This window comes from Microplitis mediator, chromosome 10 (assembly GCF_029852145.1).
Source record: "Microplitis mediator isolate UGA2020A chromosome 10, iyMicMedi2.1, whole genome shotgun sequence".
Taxonomy (NCBI): domain Eukaryota; kingdom Metazoa; phylum Arthropoda; class Insecta; order Hymenoptera; family Braconidae; genus Microplitis; species Microplitis mediator.
In genome coordinates this window covers 6,435,962-6,456,155 of record NC_079978.1, presented here as the reverse complement: position 1 = coordinate 6,456,155, position 20,194 = coordinate 6,435,962, and the positions used below count along the sequence as shown (strand labels likewise).

General features: G+C 32.4%; 1 protein-coding gene across 2 annotated transcripts; it reads right to left on the bottom strand.

Moving 5' to 3' along the window:
• Positions 1 to 1,333: 1,333 nt before the first annotated feature.
• On the bottom strand, positions 1,334 to 18,460 carry LOC130676023 (T-cell leukemia homeobox protein 2-like). 2 transcript variants are annotated; one of them, XM_057481977.1, is made up of 3 exons: positions 16,181 to 18,460; positions 10,114 to 10,342; positions 1,334 to 2,393 (listed from the first exon to the last, which is right to left on the bottom strand). In XM_057481977.1, the coding sequence occupies exons 1-3, from the start codon at positions 16,923 to 16,925 to the stop codon at positions 2,159 to 2,161; spliced, it is 1,209 nt and encodes a 402-aa protein (XP_057337960.1). In that variant the 5' UTR covers positions 16,926 to 18,460; the 3' UTR covers positions 1,334 to 2,158. The 2 variants fall into 2 exon arrangements, with proteins under 2 accessions (XP_057337960.1, XP_057337959.1); XM_057481976.1 differs by having other exon boundaries at positions 1,340 to 2,396; positions 16,181 to 18,077.
• Positions 18,461 to 20,194: the final 1,734 nt, after the last annotated feature.

The window sequence follows — 20,194 nt, the reverse complement described above, 5'->3', positions numbered from 1 at the left end:
ACGTCTGTACTCCTGCGGGAACTTTATCCTGCGCTATATTCAACGCGCACTGGATACTATTTTCTCCCTTTTACTATTACTACATTCTACTTGATGTACACAAACACACGTACACACACCCACACCCACACATATTCAAATATATATGTATGTACGTGATGAATTAACGAGAGTGTCACGATCGTTTGTTCGTTAATAATACTAATACTTGATGCACGCATTACTTTGTACACAAGGGATGAGACTAATCACTATCACTATAAATATGACGTTATCTATTACGTGTTTTATATACATGTATATATGATTAAAGCAATTCTCGGTGTTAGTAAAATTTATTTTATATTTTTAGTATCTACTGATCGGTGATGTTTACTGCGCGAGGTATTGCCGGGAATAAGATTTTAATACTGACATATATTACGAGTCTAAGGGATATAAATTGTCAGATGTAATAGAATTTTATGATCATCATTATTATCATTTGAGTTGAAGCTAATGGACAAAGATAGATTGACGTTGCAACTTTGTATCATGCAACTACTTTATGTAATATATGATTAATGAGGACTTCAATTATTCGAAGCATCTATTGATATATTCTTAAAAATAAATTTAAACTCGGACTGTGATCGAAAATCAAATTGCTCAGGCAATTTATCGACATGTCATGTATATAAATTGAGTAGTTGATTTTTTTTTAAATATTGATAGAGTACTTGGTAAATGGAAAACGTGTATATGGATTTAAAAAAGTAACTCGGTTATTAGAGTAATGGACCCAAAGGACACAATATCTTGTTAGGATAAAAAAAACGTTTTAAATAAGAGACAGGACAGAATGAGATTCTTTGGACTGGAGCTATTTCCGGCTAGATTACAGGGCTTAGTTTCGCCGAGCGTCAGTCTGCTGATGAAAACCGACGATAGTTATTTTTAAAATTTTCAAGATTATGTCCAATTAAATTGTTATTATTTTTTTTCGATTAATTTCTTAAAGGAAACTGGTTAATTAAATCGGCATCTGTCTTTACAAAAAAAAAAAAGTACATCTATTTTAACTTGACACGAAAATTAGTCAATTTCCGGGCGCAAATCAATAATTAGCCATTAAAATAATTTTAAATTGCCGGACAATAAATTATTCTCGATATTTAAAATAAGTTTTTTTTATTAATTTAAAAATTAATCATTTTAATGGAACTAAAAAAAATGTAAATCAATATGACAGATAATTATTATTTAATTTTAATGCATCTTAATATATTTTTGAGGTGATACTAAATTGTGTGTGTGTGTTATTGCTGTCTCGAGTTAAAACATTTGTCTCCAAATAATTGGGCACAGGATGGATGGCAGGTCGTAGCTCCTCTGCAATTATAGGCAGTAAACGTGGCCACATCCGGTGCCAAGAAAGACCGAGTTCTAGGATTGAGAATGAGTAGGAAGAAAGTATATAATAATAAAAACTGAATTGTTACGACGAAATAAAAACTATTACGAGAAACTTAAGTTGCTAAGCCGGATGTTATTATTTTTTAGGGATAACGATACGTCGATAAAAAATCATCACTCAATACTCGGTGCATTTAATAATTTATAGACGTAGATCTCTATTCCTTTTCCTTATTGCAATATTATTAGTAATTAACATTTGTACATCAAACCAAAAAAAATCATACAATTTATCTGGAATAGTTTTTAAAAATTTAATAGGTGATAAAAAAAATATATTGAGATAATAAATTGCAAATAAAAATGATCTTAAATAATAATAATAATAATGATAATAATAATAATCACAGTAGTACTTGTTTTTTGTTATTTCGCAGGTGCTACCGCGTACTTTAGTATTTATGTTATTTCTTTTAAATATATGTATGTATATATATACACGTACACAATATTAGACATCACATATTTCATTAATTAATAACCTAATTAATGAATTAATAAGTTGTATTTATAATTATTTATAACATATATATTTATAAGTACTCTAGAGTAATATTTAAAATCTTAATTACGGTTATAAAAAGATATGCGGCATTGATGATTTATTTATATTATATATTTAGTAATAATTAATAATTAATAGTTAATAATTAAAAATAAAAAATTAATAGTAATTATATTGTTAAGGTTTTTAATAAATAAATTAACAGATTGGCTCAGTGAGGGGCTGAGAAGGTCCGTAAGGCGAAACCCACTGAGTAACAGAGTGTCCAAGGGAGGATGCACCAGACTGACCCTCGAGGTTGCTCACTTGTCCACTTGAAGAGTGACTGGGCATCCCGGATGGGTAACCGACTTTGCCCAGTGCCTCTGCTTGCAGGGAGAGCATCAGCCGATTCGCTGCCTGTCTCTCTGCCTCTCGTTCTTCGGCAGTTTGCCTTCTGTAACAAAGTGTAGAATCGTTATTATAATTCATAATTATAGTAGATATATACAATATATGTATATATAATGTAACAATAATAAAATATAACAATAACGAGTGATAAAAACTTGATTACTTCTCACGTTGATTATTAAATGGACATAGAAAAAAAATATACAGTAGTAATGTAGATGTTAACTGTCTGATGCAGATGGCAATGAAGTTAATTATAAGATGGTATCTATGTGTTATTATTATAAAAGGAAAAACAGATTTTTTGTAGCTATTATTCTACATAGGGATAATTACATAAATATACGTTGGGTATACAATGTTGTGGATAGTGAAAATTATAATGGGCAGGAAAAAAATTTAACAGGAACAAATTTCCAGTTTTCTTGACATTTGTTTTTTTTTATGTAATTAGATTGTATCTGCGACGAATGCTTTACACTAATTTTCTCGTTTTCCGAGACTAATCATTATATAAACTGGTTCTTCTTCGTGTCAATAATATAATATCATGACATAATTATCATCAGATTACCGTGAATTATATGCCTTTTTTTAACACTTTTAATTTATAAATTTATGCGCTACTGAGAGTAAAATAATTAATAAGTACGCGATTTTAATTTTAATGAGCAAAAAAAAAAAATAAATAAGAATACTGCTACTGTTGACTAGAAAAAATTTTTAAATTAATTTAATCTGTTTTTTTTTTTTTATATAATATTTTTTATTTGTAAAGAGAATATTTAAAAAAAATTTACGATATCTGATTTAAAATTTTTGTATCGACAAAATAAATGAAACTGTACAGCAAAATTAGGAAAAATTAATGAGTGCCAATGTAGCAGACATCAGACAAATTTTTAATTATTAATAAGTAGAGTAAATAATTAGTAAAATAAAATTTTGAAAAATGTGCATTTAAAAAATTTAGGAATTGATAAGTGCATTTTTTACAAAAATTATTTTTTTACTTATTTACTCTATTTATGTATAGTTTTAAATTTGTCTGATATATTCACACTCGTAGAAATTAAAATAATTATGAGTGTGAATGTAGCAAACAACAGACAAATTTAAAATTATTAATAAACAGAGTAAATAATTAATAAAATTAAATTAAAAAAAAATGCGCATTAAAAAAATTTTGAAATTAATAAGTGCATTTTTTATAATTACTATTTTTTTTACTCTATTTATTTATAATTTTAAAATTGTCTGATGTCTGCTACATTCACTCATAAAAAATTAGAGAATTTTGAATTTTTGAAAATTTTGTTGGTAAAAAAAAATTGTCAGGAAAAATTTTAATGGAATTCAGAATTAAACTTGTCCATTATGTTTTTATTGCGAAATTTTGAACTAAATTAGTTAATTGGGAATGAAATAAAAAAAAAATTTTTTTATCAATGAAAAAAAAAATGAAATTATTATCTAGCAGCTAATATTAATGGCAGTACTTAAAATTTTATATTTATGGCTTTCATAAGAATCGAAATTTTTTTTATTTTCGAAGTTTGAGAAGTTCGGAACATGCGAATACACTTCGACTTCTCTATTATTGTAAATTAATGTATATAATTAAGCATTTGAAGATTCGATTTTTTGCCGACCAAGGATTATCGTGCATGTGATCCAACAGGACATATAAAAACACCTAATCGGTACATATAGTCGTCGTCCGCAAAGAGTTTGGTGTGTGCGCCGGCGCCCGCATTTCACCTTATAGACCAAGGGACATCTTCCTGTAATTTAACTTAACTCTCCAGTCTTCACTCTCTACTCTACTAGTTTTTTACGATCATCGCGTGTCCACGGCTGCTTTTTTATTTTATAATTTTTGCGGTTTAAAGGGATATATATACTAAACTACGATTATCACGTCGAAACAAAATTGAAACCAATGTACACGTTAACGCCAATTGCCGTATTTCTTAGAAAATTTTAACTTCGTCTCTCCGTAACCTGTAATATTATAGACTTAACTACATTTATTGCGCAAAAGAAGCATATAGGCGAAGTGTAAAGGATAAAAAAAATTCTATTTTACACAACAAAAAATTTGTTACTTCTCTATCAGTTAATTTTTGTTACAAATAATTATTACAGAGCAAAAAATTTTACCTCGACATTAAAAATGATTTCTGTTAACATGAAATGTGCTAATGGTAATTGAAAATTTATATAAAAAATTTTTATTAATTAATTACTCGAAGTATATAAATAATTTAATTTATACGAATATTTATATTTAATTTTTCTGACACTAATTTGTTGATAATTGCAAGGAATTTCTTTAAAATTTCAAGGAAAATTTTTAACACCACGTAGGGTAGAGGTACCGGCAAGTTTTGGCCACTGGGCCAATTTTGGAAACTTCAAAAATTACAATAAAATAATTTATAAAAGGCGTAATGCATTGAGAGAAATAATAATTTTTAGAAATATTATATTTTCTTCCCGAGTCAAAAAACAAATTCGGATTTAAGTCTCAAAGTTCACAATGAGGTTTTTGAGGGTCAATTTAGAATTTTAAGATCGACAACAGTATTGAAAGTTATCCTAGTTTAGTCCTCAAAGTAGTAGTTATGATCAATTTTACCACTTTGAGGACAACTGGAATAACATAATCTGGATTAGAGCCTCAAAATACTCAAAACATACAGGAATAATTTTATCCGCATTTGAACCTCAAAAGTCTCATTATACGTATTCTCTCTCCTTTCTTTTTTATCTAAAATTTTTCAAAGTCTGAAGTATAACTTTTCATTCGTTGAGGATTTTGAGATCTTAGTTATAATTTAAAATCGATAAATTATTCACATTTAGACCTCATAGTTCTCATTGGGGATTTTGAGTACTAAAGTAGAGTTACTTTCTGGACAGCAAATAAAACATAAAAAAAATTACGGCTTTTGAGGACTAAAATAGAATTTGTATTTTGACTCGGGTTCTTAAAGAAATTATGCCATTGGAAATTTTCAATCTAAAATATTTTTAGTGAAAAAATTTGATTACTTCATTCAAAATAATTTTCTTAATCGAAGAAATCTGAGCTGAGTCTAATTAATTGCACACCTCGAACGCAAAGCGGACTACTGTCACCAAATTTTTTTTAAATATGTACAATAGTATTTTACACTACAAGGGAAGTAAAGTAAGAAATGTCTCAGATCACATGTAATTGTTGGCCGAGGCGAAGCCGAGGTCAACAAACATGTGATCTGAGGCTTTCTTATTTACTTCCCGAGGAGTGTATACTATTTTTCTCCTCGACGGAGGCGGGAAGCGGCAACTTCGTTTTGCACAGCGGGACGAAAGTTGACGCTTTCCGCCCGGAGGTGAGAAAAAATTTTTTCTCACCTCCGGGCGGAAAGCGTCAACTTTCGTCCCGCTGTGCAAAACGAAGTTGCCGCTTCCCGCCTCCGTCGAGGAGAAAAATAGTATACACTCCTCGGGAAGTAAATAAGAAAGCCTCAGATCACATGTTTGTTGACCTCGGCTTCGCCTCGGCCAACAATTACATGTGATCTGAGACATTTCTTACTTTACTTCCCTAGGTGTGTAATATACTATTTTATCACCTGGTACAGAGTAAATTTTATTTTACACGGAAGAAAAGAAACTTTAAAAATTAGGGTTCGAAATTATAACCCGGAGCCTGGGTGTCAATATGGGGAATTTTAACACTCAAACAATTTTATAATACGTCTCATAAATTTGTAATGTACAAGTTGCGATTTTTAAAGTTCAAATATTAATTTTTCCTGCATAGACAGTAAATTTTGTAATTTATCCTACAATTAATTACGTTTTAATTATAAATTGAATTACTAATTAGAATGTTAGTATATTTATTGATCACTTTATCATCATATTACTTGTCGTTTCCAATTTATATAGCTCTCTTTTTTCCGTGTATATTTTTTATGTAATTAAAGTAAAGTATTAAATGTTCAAAAATGGAGCAGTGGCCACAATTGGTACTTGAACCCTATTATTGATTCGTTAAATGTTTAAGCGAAGTTGTTACTTAGATTATAAATAATAAAAATTATTGAAGAATACAATAGAAGAATCATAGAGCAGAGATGGAAACAAAAGTTTGTGTTTAGAGCATAACATATGGGTAAAATATATGTTAGAGATGAGAAATCGGTGATTCAAATGTTGGAATGCCGAATGTTTGACAGTTTAAAAGCTAAGAAGAGCTGTAGTGTATGTAGCACTACACCGGGAGTAGCATAGCAGGTTTACCCGCAGAGTCAAGTGAATATAAGAGAGGGAGATGCGAAGGGTGAGCCCGAGGGAGTGGAGCAACGACAGGGACCAGGGGATCGGGGAAACACCAGAGACTACATAATGTACGGGACAGGGCCAAGCTGTTAGGTATCTGAATTATTGAGACCAAGTTATCTCGTCCGTGCCTACGGTCATCTCGTTATTTTACACGACGCGGCTCCGTGGCTTCATGCAGCTGCCGTCGCTCCTACGGCACTAAACAAACTTTCCTACTCTTTATCGATTATTATGAATATGTACATACACTTTATATCACTACACCGTCTTTTAATATAATATTTATTAATACACTTCCTGAAATGTGAGACGGTAACTGATAATGTCTAGGTGAAGTTGGACAAACCCAAATTTTTCGGTTAAGGAATTAAATAAATTTTTTTTTTTTTTTATAATTGAGGTAATTTATTAAATTACTGAGACTGAAAAATAATGAGTACACTGAAAAAAATAAATATTTGCCCCAAATAAATCAATTTATTTGTGGCTTTTTTTCAAATATTTCTTAATGACAAATAAATATATTTGGTACAACTAAATATAACAGTTGATTTAAATAATTTTATAATTTGACGGAAGTATATCATTTATTTGTGGTAAGTAGTTGATATATTTGTGGTGAAGATATTAAATTTGTGACAAATAACCTAAAATTTGGCGATACTATACATATATTTGAAGCCCTTATTTATTTGTAGCAATTAGATCATTTCTTTACCAAAAATGAATCACTTATTTCACACAATTAAAATACTCAAATATATTATATCTTTTTCATAATTAAATATTTATTTGGCATTATTCAAATATACGATATCTTTGGCTCAAATAAATCTTTTTTTCAGTGTAGTAAAAATACAAGTCAAAAATAATTTTGTGCAGTTGAAATTTAAAAAATTTTTGATTCTGCTTGAAAAATAAAATATTTAGTGTTTTTTTATAAAGTAAATTTTTTTGACAGTACAAAGTTATAGAAATTGTGTTGAGTTCCAAAATACTGTTGTCATTAATTTTAGAAATTCCTAGTTTGAATAAAAAAAAAAAAAAAATTAGAGAAATTTTGACTTTTACGGTCTGTAGATTGGAGACTATTAGTTTTATCAAATTTTTACACATGACCTATTTTGTAGGAAATTAAATTTGAAAGTAATTTTTTTTTATTTTACACCACAGGAGCGATAAAATCTTGAGAATCATTAATTAGTAATTTTTTGACAAATTGAATTTTCCAAAAGTAATATTTTATATAATTCTACTAAAAAAAAATCGGTGAGAAATTTTGTAATTTTTTACGTTATTTAATTACACTTCAATTAAAATTAATCATTAATTGACCTGACGGGTTTTCAATAAAAAAATTATCGTAAGTAACCAAGTAATTTATAATAATTCTTGAAGACGTCAATGAAATATATTTCGGATAAAAAGTACCGGATCCCAATTATGTAAACAAAAATTATCGAGTGTCTGTACAAAATATCTTTCCGTTATTGCATAAAAAAATAATTTTTCTTCCTCACAGCAGTCAGCAATATTTCAAAATTTGATTAAAAACAAGGCAATCAACTAAACTTAAATCCACTAATTTAAATAATTTTTTAGCGGTTCTCTTATCTTCCGTTTCCATAAATAGTTTTTAAAAAATTAGCAATTAGTAAATATAAAATTAAATTAACCATTATTTACTTGTATTTATTACGGCTAGACATATGTTACTAAGAAGTCGACGCCACCATAAGATAGTGTTAGTATTAGATAAGAAGTATGGGCTGAAAAGAGGTTGATTGTTGGTGGTCTGTTGAAAACGCTTTTAAATTTAGTATTTATAAGTGTACACTAATATATCTTTAGAGCGAGAATATCGGAAGCTAAATTCGGCCGTCTCATCAGGTGGACACGCCCTTGATATGCCGAGTATACTATTATACATACAAGAAACTTTATTTTTTATCTAAATTACGTGTTTTTGTCCTGTCTTATCTTTAAGAGAAGCGCGTGTATATACTCAACTACTACCATATCAAAATAACTACGGCCGATAAACCAATACAGCAACATCGAGTTTATATATATATTTAAAACTGGTTTTTTCTACTGAGTACCTTAAAAAAGTCACATTTTCAAAACCGTCAATGTCAAAAATTAACTCATCTGTTTAAATACACGGAGAAATTATTCTTGTTTGAAATTTTATGGTGTCATAGTAAAGCCAGGTCGTCACATTGGCCACCTGCAGAAATTTAAATAAATATATGCAAAAATTACTGTGGCCATAGCAAAATTTATAACTTAGGGTAGAAGTACCATTTGGGGTCACTCGGCTGCCCAATTTCAAAACGCAGTAAGAGACGAATTTTTCAAAACCGATTTTGTAGTATTTTTTATTCCAGTGGAGTTTTGTGAATATGATTCAATTCATCCCGAGTCAAAAAACAAAGTTGGATTTAAGTCTCAAAGTTCTCAATGAGGTTTTTGAGGATCAATTTAGAGTTTTAAGATTGACAACAGTATTGAAAGTTATCCTAGTTTAGTCCTCAAAGTAGTAGTTACGACCAATATTACCACTTTGAGGACTAAACTAGAGTAACATAATCTGGATTAGAGCCTCAAAATATTCAAAACATACAGGAATAATTTTATCCACATTTGAACCTCAAAAGTCTCATTCGTCGTATTCTCTCCCCTCCCTTTTCTATCTAAAATTTTCCAAAGTCCGAAATATAACTTTTCATTTGTTGACGATTTTGAAGTCTTAATTATAATTTAAAATCGATAAATTATTCGCATTCAGACCTCATACTTCTCATTGAGGATTTTGAATACTAAAGTAGAGTTACTTTCTGGACGGCAAATAAAACATCAAGAAAATTCAGGTTTTTGAGGACTAAAATACAATTTGTTCTTTGACTCGGGATATTTCAAAAATTTAATTTTTGTCAGTTGCCGTGTTTTGAAATTGGGCAGCCGCACTTCCATTTTTTGACATTTGATACTTTATTTTGATAAACAAAAAAAAATTTTTTTATTTCCATTAGTGTAATGACAGTACTTTCGAACACATTTTGAAAATTCATGTCACTGCGTATTTTACATATTTTTATATTAAAATTTTCCAAGTGTCCAAAACTGGCCCTATGGCCAAAGACGGTACCTCTACTCTATGTCACAAATTACTGTAACCATTAGAAATTTTACTATGGTCATAGAAATTTTTTCAAGTTTTTATTTAAATTTCCTTGAAGTGGCAATCATGGTCCTGCTTTACTATGACATGATAACATTTCAAACAAGAATAATTTCAGGTGTAAAAATAAAACTAAATTTAACTGGGAAAATCGTAACTCTGCCTGGCTGTATATATGTAAAAATCAGTAAAAAAGTAATTTGTTAGCGAGAAAAGTAATTACAAATTAACGACTTACCTCCACTTGGTTCTTCTATTTTGAAACCACGTTTTAACCTGAGCGTCCGTCATTTTAAGTGACTTTGCGAGGGCCGCTCGTTCCGCAGAAGCTAAATACTTTTGTTTGTGAAAACGTTTCTCCAATTCAGCAATCTGCAGCCTTGTAAAACTTGTCCTCGGTTTCTTTCTTTTCGGCGGCGTTCGATTTTGATAAGGATGCCCAATTCTTCTTGGGAAAGTTCCTGCCACTGTAAATATAAATGTTGAGTTATTTCCATTTGCTTGATGAGAAACGTACACAGTATAAAATAACAATATCTTTAAATATTCAATTTACAATCTACTGTTACATTGTAATAATAATAATAATAATAATAATAACCGTTTATGTAAATAAAGAAACAGTCACACGCTCTGTGATAATATAATATAATTATTTTTAAATATGTTTATTTATTTAAATGTTGTTATAATGACTCAGAATACAGAAAATTATATTTAAACAATAAAATTATTGAACACATTTATTCATAATTTTTATTTTTTGCCGTATTCATTAAAAAATTCAGTTACTAATCTAGCGAAATATTTATTTCTCGTACAAGATATAATAAAAAATTAATTTACTTCTACAGATTATGCACAGAAAATCTACATTTTGAGAATGTAAGAGACTGTTACTTTATTACTTTTCAAATTTATAAACCTGCAGTTACTAAGATTTTAAATTATTATTAACGTGCGCTGATAGTGCACAGAAAAAAATAATTTCTGGCGTAAGAAAAATTTTATTGCGTCAATAAAATTTTCGTTTTAAATTCATAATGCGAAGAATTTTCTTGGGGCGAGTAGAAATTTTTTGCACCAAGAAATTTTTTTTTTCTGTGCGTGTGTTTTTAAATGGTACGATTTTTAAACGGTGTGCATTTTTTAATGGTGTGCAAAATTATCATATAATTATTTTTAAAGAAGATGTAGTTATATTCATATATATACATAATGACAAGTGTATAAATTGCTGCAAGATGTTTGACGAGTTTTACGTATTATTATTTAACCTCGAAGATTTATTGCAACGTGTCTTTATGTTTCTATTTAGTAGCTCTTTCAACTCCCATTTTCATTTGCGGGTAAAATCACAATTTGCCGTGGTGTGTATCAATGTTCTCAACCCAGCCCATAGCCATCGCCATCTAACTATCATCTTAACCCTTCTTCTTTTACCGTACAAAGTTGTTACTTCGCTGGAAGTAAGGAGTTAAACTTTTTCTCTCGTGGTTAAGCCGTCTGTGCAAAAAACCCGAGCGTCACTTTTCACTCCATCATTCTTTATTATTATAGAACGATAATCGCGTACTTGCCCATTGCTTTCATTATTGTATTATCACATTTACTTTTATATTGTGTAACGTCATAAAGTAATAAATAAATAATAAACAAATAAAATTCGTTGCTATGTACAATTACGAGTCAAGACTGCCTTGATAAAAAATTTACGATGAATAATTAGCCCGTTTTGTAAATATTTAAGGACTTATTTCGAGAATTATTTAAACATATGCGTTAACTGAAGCTATATAGAATTTTTATGATTAATCGCAGTGTGTTATGAGATTATAGCATGACCAACGACACTTTAATAATCAAAATTCGTGATATTATGGTTTCATGTGCGCACAAAACAGGAACCATTATGTGCATTATTATTTCCACGTCATGCAATCCACGATACTTTACTTTTCTTATCTATTATTGTTGATCTTTACACAATTCAGTACTAACCATTTTTTTCACGTGCCGCCTAACATAAATAATTCATAACTATATTCCATAATACATATAGACAGACTACATGAGTAAGTGAAAATCGAAGATTTCTATAAATATGTCACTGTAACATCCAATTGCATCAACTGGATTCAGTTCGATTCTACATAAATATTGTTTACCTGGAGTAAATTTAAAATTATACGAGTTATTGCTATTGCACCACAATATTCAGCTAAACTTGTCATAGACTTATTTAAGATTTATCTCAAGACATTTCCCGAAGAAAATATAACCGAGTCTATAATATTAGATTATACGGGCAGATAAATGTAGCAATTTTGTCGGCAAAATTGAATTTTAAATAAAACGCAATCTAAATGTTTGCATAGTCAGTATAAAATAGTATATTACATACCTAGGCCAGTAAAATAAGAAAAGTCTCAGAGCACATGTAATTGTTGGCCGAGGCGAAGCCGAGGCTGACAAACATGTGGTCTGAGGCTTTCTTTTTTACTGGCCAAGGTGCGTATACTATTTTTCTGCTCGACGAAGCCGGAAAGTTGCAACTTCGTTTAGGGCAGCGGCCCGAAAGTTGCCACTTTCCGGCCGGAGGGCAGAAAAAATTATTATTTATGTCTTTAGTCTGTCACGGGATCTTTGTAGGAACAAAATGGTCATGCGCTGCAAAATGGCCGGTATAAAAAACATAGAGGGCGAAGAGAATCACCGACGGCATTAATATCGAGTATGTTTATGTTTCTTGCGCTTAACATTTGTTGCAAAATACTCTTTCTTTCTATTTAGGTCTACATGTTTATAATATTAAATTTGAAATCCTTGAACGAAATGACTTTTAGTAATAGAAAAATAAAATACAGCATTTATTTTTCGTTGTTTATTATTATTATAATAATTATAATTATTATTGCAAGACATATATGGATGATAAATATGAAAAGGACTGAATGCATATGGCACATATCACAATATACTTTTCAGACGAAAACCACGATCTAGATTCTAGTGTAATATCTCGAGCGGGTAAACAATTTTCAGTGACCCAGTGAGCTTGAGACATAACCTTTGTCGGTGGTGAACAGTGGGCTGAATCCGCGCAATTCAGTGAGCGAACAAAGTGAGTCAGGTCGGTAAGATTTGAATTACGCAATGGGCCTGTTAATCTGTAGACTGCTACTGCGACAGGGTCTTAGCGAAAGTCATTATTTCGCTGCTCACGTTCAGCTCACGGTAATGGAGATTGTGGCCTTCAAAGTAAATTGTTTTCTTTCCGAGGATCCAGCAGTATCTTGGACTAGCTTTTGTACCACTGGCATATAAATTATCTTTCTGTTTGCGCCAATCCAATCATGATAACATATTGCCACTTTATTTCTCATTTTTTCGCCTTCGCCTGTTCTCTCGCTTCTATTTACTATTTGTGCCAACTCATATTTATAATAAATATATATAAATATAAATTATTTACGTTTTTAAAGGCCGTTGCTGTAAAATTATAATTGAATTTTTATCCCATCTGCATCGTAAGATATGTATGTACTTCAATTATTATGTTTGCTTGTCTTTATAGATTCTGCGAAAAAAAATTATTTAAAAAAACGTCTAATTTACTTTGTAACGTAAAGTTGTATGCAGACTGCACGAGTACAGTGCAGTCTATTTGGTTAAATTGCATTTGTGTTTTACTTGTTAAGCGCATAGTTTGTTACGAAGAAAAAGGTGAGTCAATGCGCACGCTTCGCTGAATGTGAATAGCAAACCATAGGGAATATAGCTTTACTTATAACTTATAACAGATTACAGATATGCCGTAGGTATATTATGTCGTTCTGTACATAATACCTCAGGTGAATGTTATGTTGTAGAGCATAGAACTTAAAGCAAATAATGACAGCATTAGAAATCACAATACTGATGGGAACCTCGTGTATTAATCACTAAACAGGATGTTATCGTATTTTACGGGCACTTGACTCTCCGGGGTTTTTGCGGAAAAACGATAATGTCAAGATACGACCAGTTTATAAAAATTACAAGATAATACAAGTGTAGTTAATTTGTTTTAACTGGAAAAGTTTATGATTTACTACTCAGAAAATGCTTGGAATGTTTACTGTTTTAAAAATTTTATGTAATAATAGACTTATGTTCTGTACTATTCATAAAATATTGATCTGATAGGCTTTAGAAGAGGCGTAAAAAACGGCACAGTTGGCAAAAAGACTTGAGTTAAATTTGCAGTGACGTTTTCCCACAGATCCCATTGCAAATCCCGCGATTTCTCAAGGGATTTCGGAAAAATCGCAAATAATATGTAGACAGAGGCTCGCGAATGTAGCAGACCCACCGCGTTCGAGTAAGTATAGACCGTATTGGTTTTATTTCAATTGATTCAACTGCCGGTTGAAAAAAATTACCGGCAATACTTTTACGGGGTCATTGGTTACGTCTCTGGGGACGTTTTGTGCGTCAAGTGATTTCTCGTATTTTTACAGCTAAAAAAACTCCAATACTATCTGCATGTATATTCCTGGTTTTATTTAACCGATAACTGTATCTCTGGCAAGTTTATTTATTTTTATTTGCATTTTCGGTTTAAATCAACCGATATTGAGTAATACATATTTAAAAGACGGGTAAATTTATCCAAACGAATGTATGACACCGCTGGATGGATAATTCTGCCAACGAACTCTTACTCGGCTGATGAACTGCATCAAAATTAAACTCAACTCACGATTAATAATGTACTTGTGTTCTCTGCATGGTTTGAGCAGGTTCAAATTTATTCTCACCCCATCACATACATTATTATTACATATATATATATATATATATATATATATATATATGGATTTATATACTACATAACTATAATTTGCGTTAACTGAGTAGTAGTGGCAAAGTGATGATAGATGCGCGCGCACTGTTTTCACTGTTGCCAACTTGGTGGTACCGAAAATCAAAAACCCAGGACGTTAATGTCATCAGTCAACACCCGCCTCATTGTTGCCCAGCATTATAATCTCACTGAAATTGATTACACCCCAGCCCATTGCTGCGCCATTAACCAGCCGACCAAATATATTTGTATATATAAATACAGTTTACCAAATTCTGCTGACGACAAAATAACCCGATTAACCATCGCAATTACGCGTTCAATAACCAATATATTATACACCCGACACTCTGAATACTTAATGGTTATTACTACCGACGTTATTACACACGCATTCAAAGCTAAATTCTTTCTCTATCAGTTAATTAAGCGATACTAAAAAAAAACGAGCAAAAAAGAGCAGAGGTAAAAAAGCCTGAGATTTGATCGATAAAATCCAACGGAATATACACAAGATAAATGATTAGTTTGTAGTAGCTACTATATAATTAAAGTTCTTGACTATACGACTACTGTAATACACACACACGCACACAAAGTGGATACTTTCAACATCGTCTCGCAGTCGGCATAATAAAAGCGTCTTATTTAAAGACTCATTCCATTTATATTTATATTTATGCAGTGCATGAAGATAAATTTCACACGGTTACTTTTCCACTAAATTATTTTTCTTCATATGGATAACAACAATAATAATAATTATGCTGATGATAAAAATAATAGTTAAATTACACGCACAAATCTACAATTTCTTCCCCACCAGAAAAGAACATGCATTAAAACTCCTTAAATTGAGAATACAAATTACTAATATGTGAATTCTGTTTTCTGTTTGAATGCGTCTGAGTGCATGGCTAAAATACAAAGGGAATAACTAAAAAGACACACATACAATTAAATTTAACACGAGTATTTACGAATGAGAATACGAATACAGATGAAAATAATAAGAATGAGGTTTGTATTTAGTGTGGAGTCGGCATCCATCAGGCATTTCATCTTGGTATTATGTAGAGAGCCAGTTGCAGTATGGATTCTTATGTTTCAGGTTTTGGTCACGCGATGCCTTTTTTTTTCTTAGCTTCCCGGTACCCGGTTATCCCCGGCCGGAGGCATCAGCCGTTGCCACACAAATATCTACATATGTATAAACTCTTACTCTTATTATTCTTTGTATATTTGTTATCTGACCTGTTTGTATATATATGTGTATATATACATACATGTTCAAATCTTGGATTACCCAGCAAGCAAACTTGAATTTTTAAATTTGAGCCAAAGTATTTCTGACTAAATGCACTTTCATACTAAATGAAATTGCGTGAAACTCATAATAAGAATAATAATAATAATTATAATGATAAGTAACAATAATAAGGAGTGATTACTTTACCTGCAAGTCGGTCTTTGAGATGTGAGTGAGCTTGTAGAGGATGGGCAGCAAGATTCGCTAGAATATTGGCCCTGTGCATCCCCGCAACCGCGGCCTGTTGCTGACTGTGCTGAAGAGCCTGAAGACTCCAGGGCGGAATAAGCGATTGGGACGGAAGAACAGAAGAGTGGGGGCCATTTGGGCCAGGCGGCCTGTGAGCAGGCACCCTTATCACACTGCCCCCGGTGTAAATAAGTCCAGAGCCACCGGGGAACAGTCTCAGGGGTGTCAGCAGATCTGCCGGATACACGGAGGACCCGGGATGCATTTCCGCCGTGCTTCCGGTGTCGTCGTCGTCCTTTTCCGACATTTTCTCCTCCAACTCTCCGCCCCACAGTCTCTTGTCATCCTCAATATTGCTGTTGTTATTGCGATTACTGCTGCTGTCGTCCCAGACCCATCGTCTCTCCTTATCACTCTCGGGGTCGTCCGAGCTGGGGCTCTTGGGGTTCCTGATCCCGTTGCTCTCTCCCAGCAGACGGCTTATGCTGAAGGGATGGTTCCGCGACGAGGACTCGCCCACCAGGGTCTTGGTGTGACTCGCTGGCGGCGATGGGGGCGACGTCGAGCATTCCGACGGTGCATCGTTAATGTGACGCTCGTCACTTATATTCTCGTAGTTTCTAGGACTACAGCTCCTCGAGTCCAGCTCGTCAACGTTTATCTCCTCCGAGGGGTCGATATCCGTGTCCCCGTGCTCCGACATTTTGTTCAACAAAATTATCAACAATAAGACTAAACCTTAATCATTCATTTACATAAATACCTCGTACTGTTCATACACATATTTTTACACACATACGTAACTGGCCGTTAAAAGTGTTCGTGGCGATAACCAGTCGGCCTTTTCGAAATAATTTAACCCACCAGGTATTTATTATTTTATCACTCCAGATCCCTAATAATCGCTCGCGTAATTTTTTTAAAATTACGGAGCACATACGAGAGCAGCATTAGCATCTGCTGAGCCAATCCTTATTCTTTTGCATTCGTTAACAGCAAATGATTGTTTTGGTTTTCGCTCGGTCATTTTATGGGTCATAAACTTTCACGGAGCTTTTTTCAAGGAATATACACACCCATTGCTCTTCCGTGCTATAAATGGACCTTTACTACATGCCCTCTGCACTAATATACAATATACAATTTATAATAAATATACACACACTACCTCGGACGCTACCCTATCATTCGGATGATCGGCGAGTATTTTCTGTAATTGTTTTGCTCCGAATTGCACTTTGCTCAATAGCTGCACTCCAGTGAGCGAGGATCACAACCACTAACCAAAGAGAGAAAGGCCTTGCACACTGATTATTTATTAAATATTAACACGCAACATTCGTTGTAAATAAATAATTATGCAATTATTTATCATAAAAGCTCTCGATACTAATATTCTGCGTGATGATGGATAATTTCACAAACAAATTACGGCTGTTAATTTCCATATGCGTTAACGGCACCCACAGAAGTTTAAATTGCATTCAACACCTGTCTCACTTTACTCAACGTCACTGCAGTCCGTGATTAATACCTCTGTCTAATTAAATAAGCCCAGTTGATTATGGGTAATAATTATTATTTTAATTATTAATCACTTGGATAACTTGACACTGATTTATTTAAAATATTGTTTAGTAATTAATCACCCGGCAGCACTAATTGCGTTAACAGAGCGTACTTGTTGCTCCAAGTAAAATAAATTTTATTTATAAGGAAAAAAACTAATAAAAATCACGGACAGCGGAATCTTTTAGTGAATAAGGTGAACCGGTATGCTCGGTAAGTCGTGGTGGAGTGAAGATCCCTCGACAGTCTGACAGCTTTGGAAACAACTCGTGATACCAGGTGGTTATCCCCTCTGGCGGCTCACCATTACACGTAATCGAGTGGCCCGCGACTCACATGTCACGCCCCCGCGGTTTTCCAAACCAATCGTAAAATATCCCGGCACGCCCTGTCGAGCGCTCATTGGCTCAAATCAAATTGATACCTATTTAACATTTGAGCAGAATGTTGCAGGCGATCGCCTGTTTTCCTTTTATTATTTATTGGCTCTGTTATTCCTCTGGCTTTTTTTTTGACTTTATTTTTCATCTAGTTTCCTCTCGCTTATCCTCTGTCTCTGGCTCTGGCTCTGAAGCTGGAGCTGGAGCTGTAGCTGAATTTTTTGCTCACTCTTTTTGGCCCTTAGTCTCCTCAACTGAATTATCTGCGTCTTATTGTCGCTTATACATCACCCGACTGGAACTAAGTTAAGACGATGGACAAGTTTGTGTTACTTAATTACACGAGCGTGAGTGAAAATTTATTTCGTGTCTGTGCTAAACATACACAGAGAGTTACTTACTTACTTACTTTGTATTTTATTTTATTTCATTATTTATTATTTCTTACTTACTCTTTATTCGAGGCCCTTGTTCTCTCTGTACTTTGGCATACACTCAATTATTTTTATTTCCACCTTTCACTTTAAAATAATTACCTTTTTATGTATCACACCAGGTTAAGTGTTTCGAAGAATATTTAAATTCGCTCTCATGTTATTTATTTTTATTTAAGGATAAAATTACCAGCAACATGCATCAATTTTTTCATTTAAAACCACAATATATCTTAATCCCCACACATGCACACCTTAAATATACCAACTAACGCACAACAAAATGGACGCTGCGCATGAAAACATTTAAGCCAATTTATATCGGATATAATAAAAAAAAAAGTTTAGATTCATGAGGGAGGATAATGCATGAAAGAGATTGAAAGGACGGAGTTGAGTAATAGGGTGTGAGTGGAAAAGGGTGTGAGCACCCGTAAGAAGACATTGTCGGATGACACGCAAATACAATACCAGTGCGAAGTAAGAATTTTAAACGAGGCAATAACCCGATTCGGGTCTTTCCTCTTCAAGTCTTCGGAATAATGCAAGGAAATTGTCCCCGACTGGTTGAATTCACTATACGACCCCGATCGAGGATCAATTTAGGTGTCAGGAATCCCCGCGTCACTTAGGCGTTTTCACCAGTCACGGAATTATTCACGACCCACCCCTTTGCCGTACCCAAAGTCGACCTAGGGAAAGAGTTATCCTCCCTTTGCTACTCTGTTACTCTTCAAGCTCCTTCTCGTAGCGTTCGCGCCCATACAGACAAATATATATATATATATATATATATATACACACACATTTCTACAAACACAGACCAAAGTAGAGAATTACGGATCCACAGGAGCATAAAAAAAGTGAAGAAATGTACCCTCAGTGTGACTGACATCAGTTGACTTTAATTGCTGACCGCGGAGTCAAAAAATCCATGACGGACATCAATTAAATTATGATCCTGAAGCTACCAGACAATTTAAAACTTTCGGATTTTTTTTCAACCAATCAATTACAAAAAAAAAAAAAAAACTAAAAATGCACATGTAGAAAATTAAAAAATCTATAGGTGCAATTTTTTAAAATATTTTTTTTTTACAATCTATCAGTTTGCAGAAAATCCAAAAATTATTAGACGTCGGCCAGCTATGATACTGAAATTAGCAGACGTCTAATAATTTTTGGATTTTTTTAAAAACGATAAATTTGAAAAAAAAAATATTATAAAAAATTGCACATATAGTTTTTTTAATTTTCTACATGTGCATATTTTTAGTTTTTTTATTTTTCAATTAAATTGTTGAAAATAAAATTCAAAAATTTTTAATTGTCTGCTAACTTCAGAATCATGGCTAGCTTCAGAATCATATTAAATTCTGCTTAAATAACTTGATCACATTAAAATAAAAAATAATTTAGTATTGTTATTAGTAATTAAATGAATTGAAGCCTATGTATGTCAAGTGGATATTGTCAAGCTGGGTTTAATCATTCAGAAATAAAACAGACTTTAATTTCTCATGAATACCAGTTGACTGCACGACACCTCATTGCTCTAACGTAAGTTTAATGTATTAGATGTACGTATA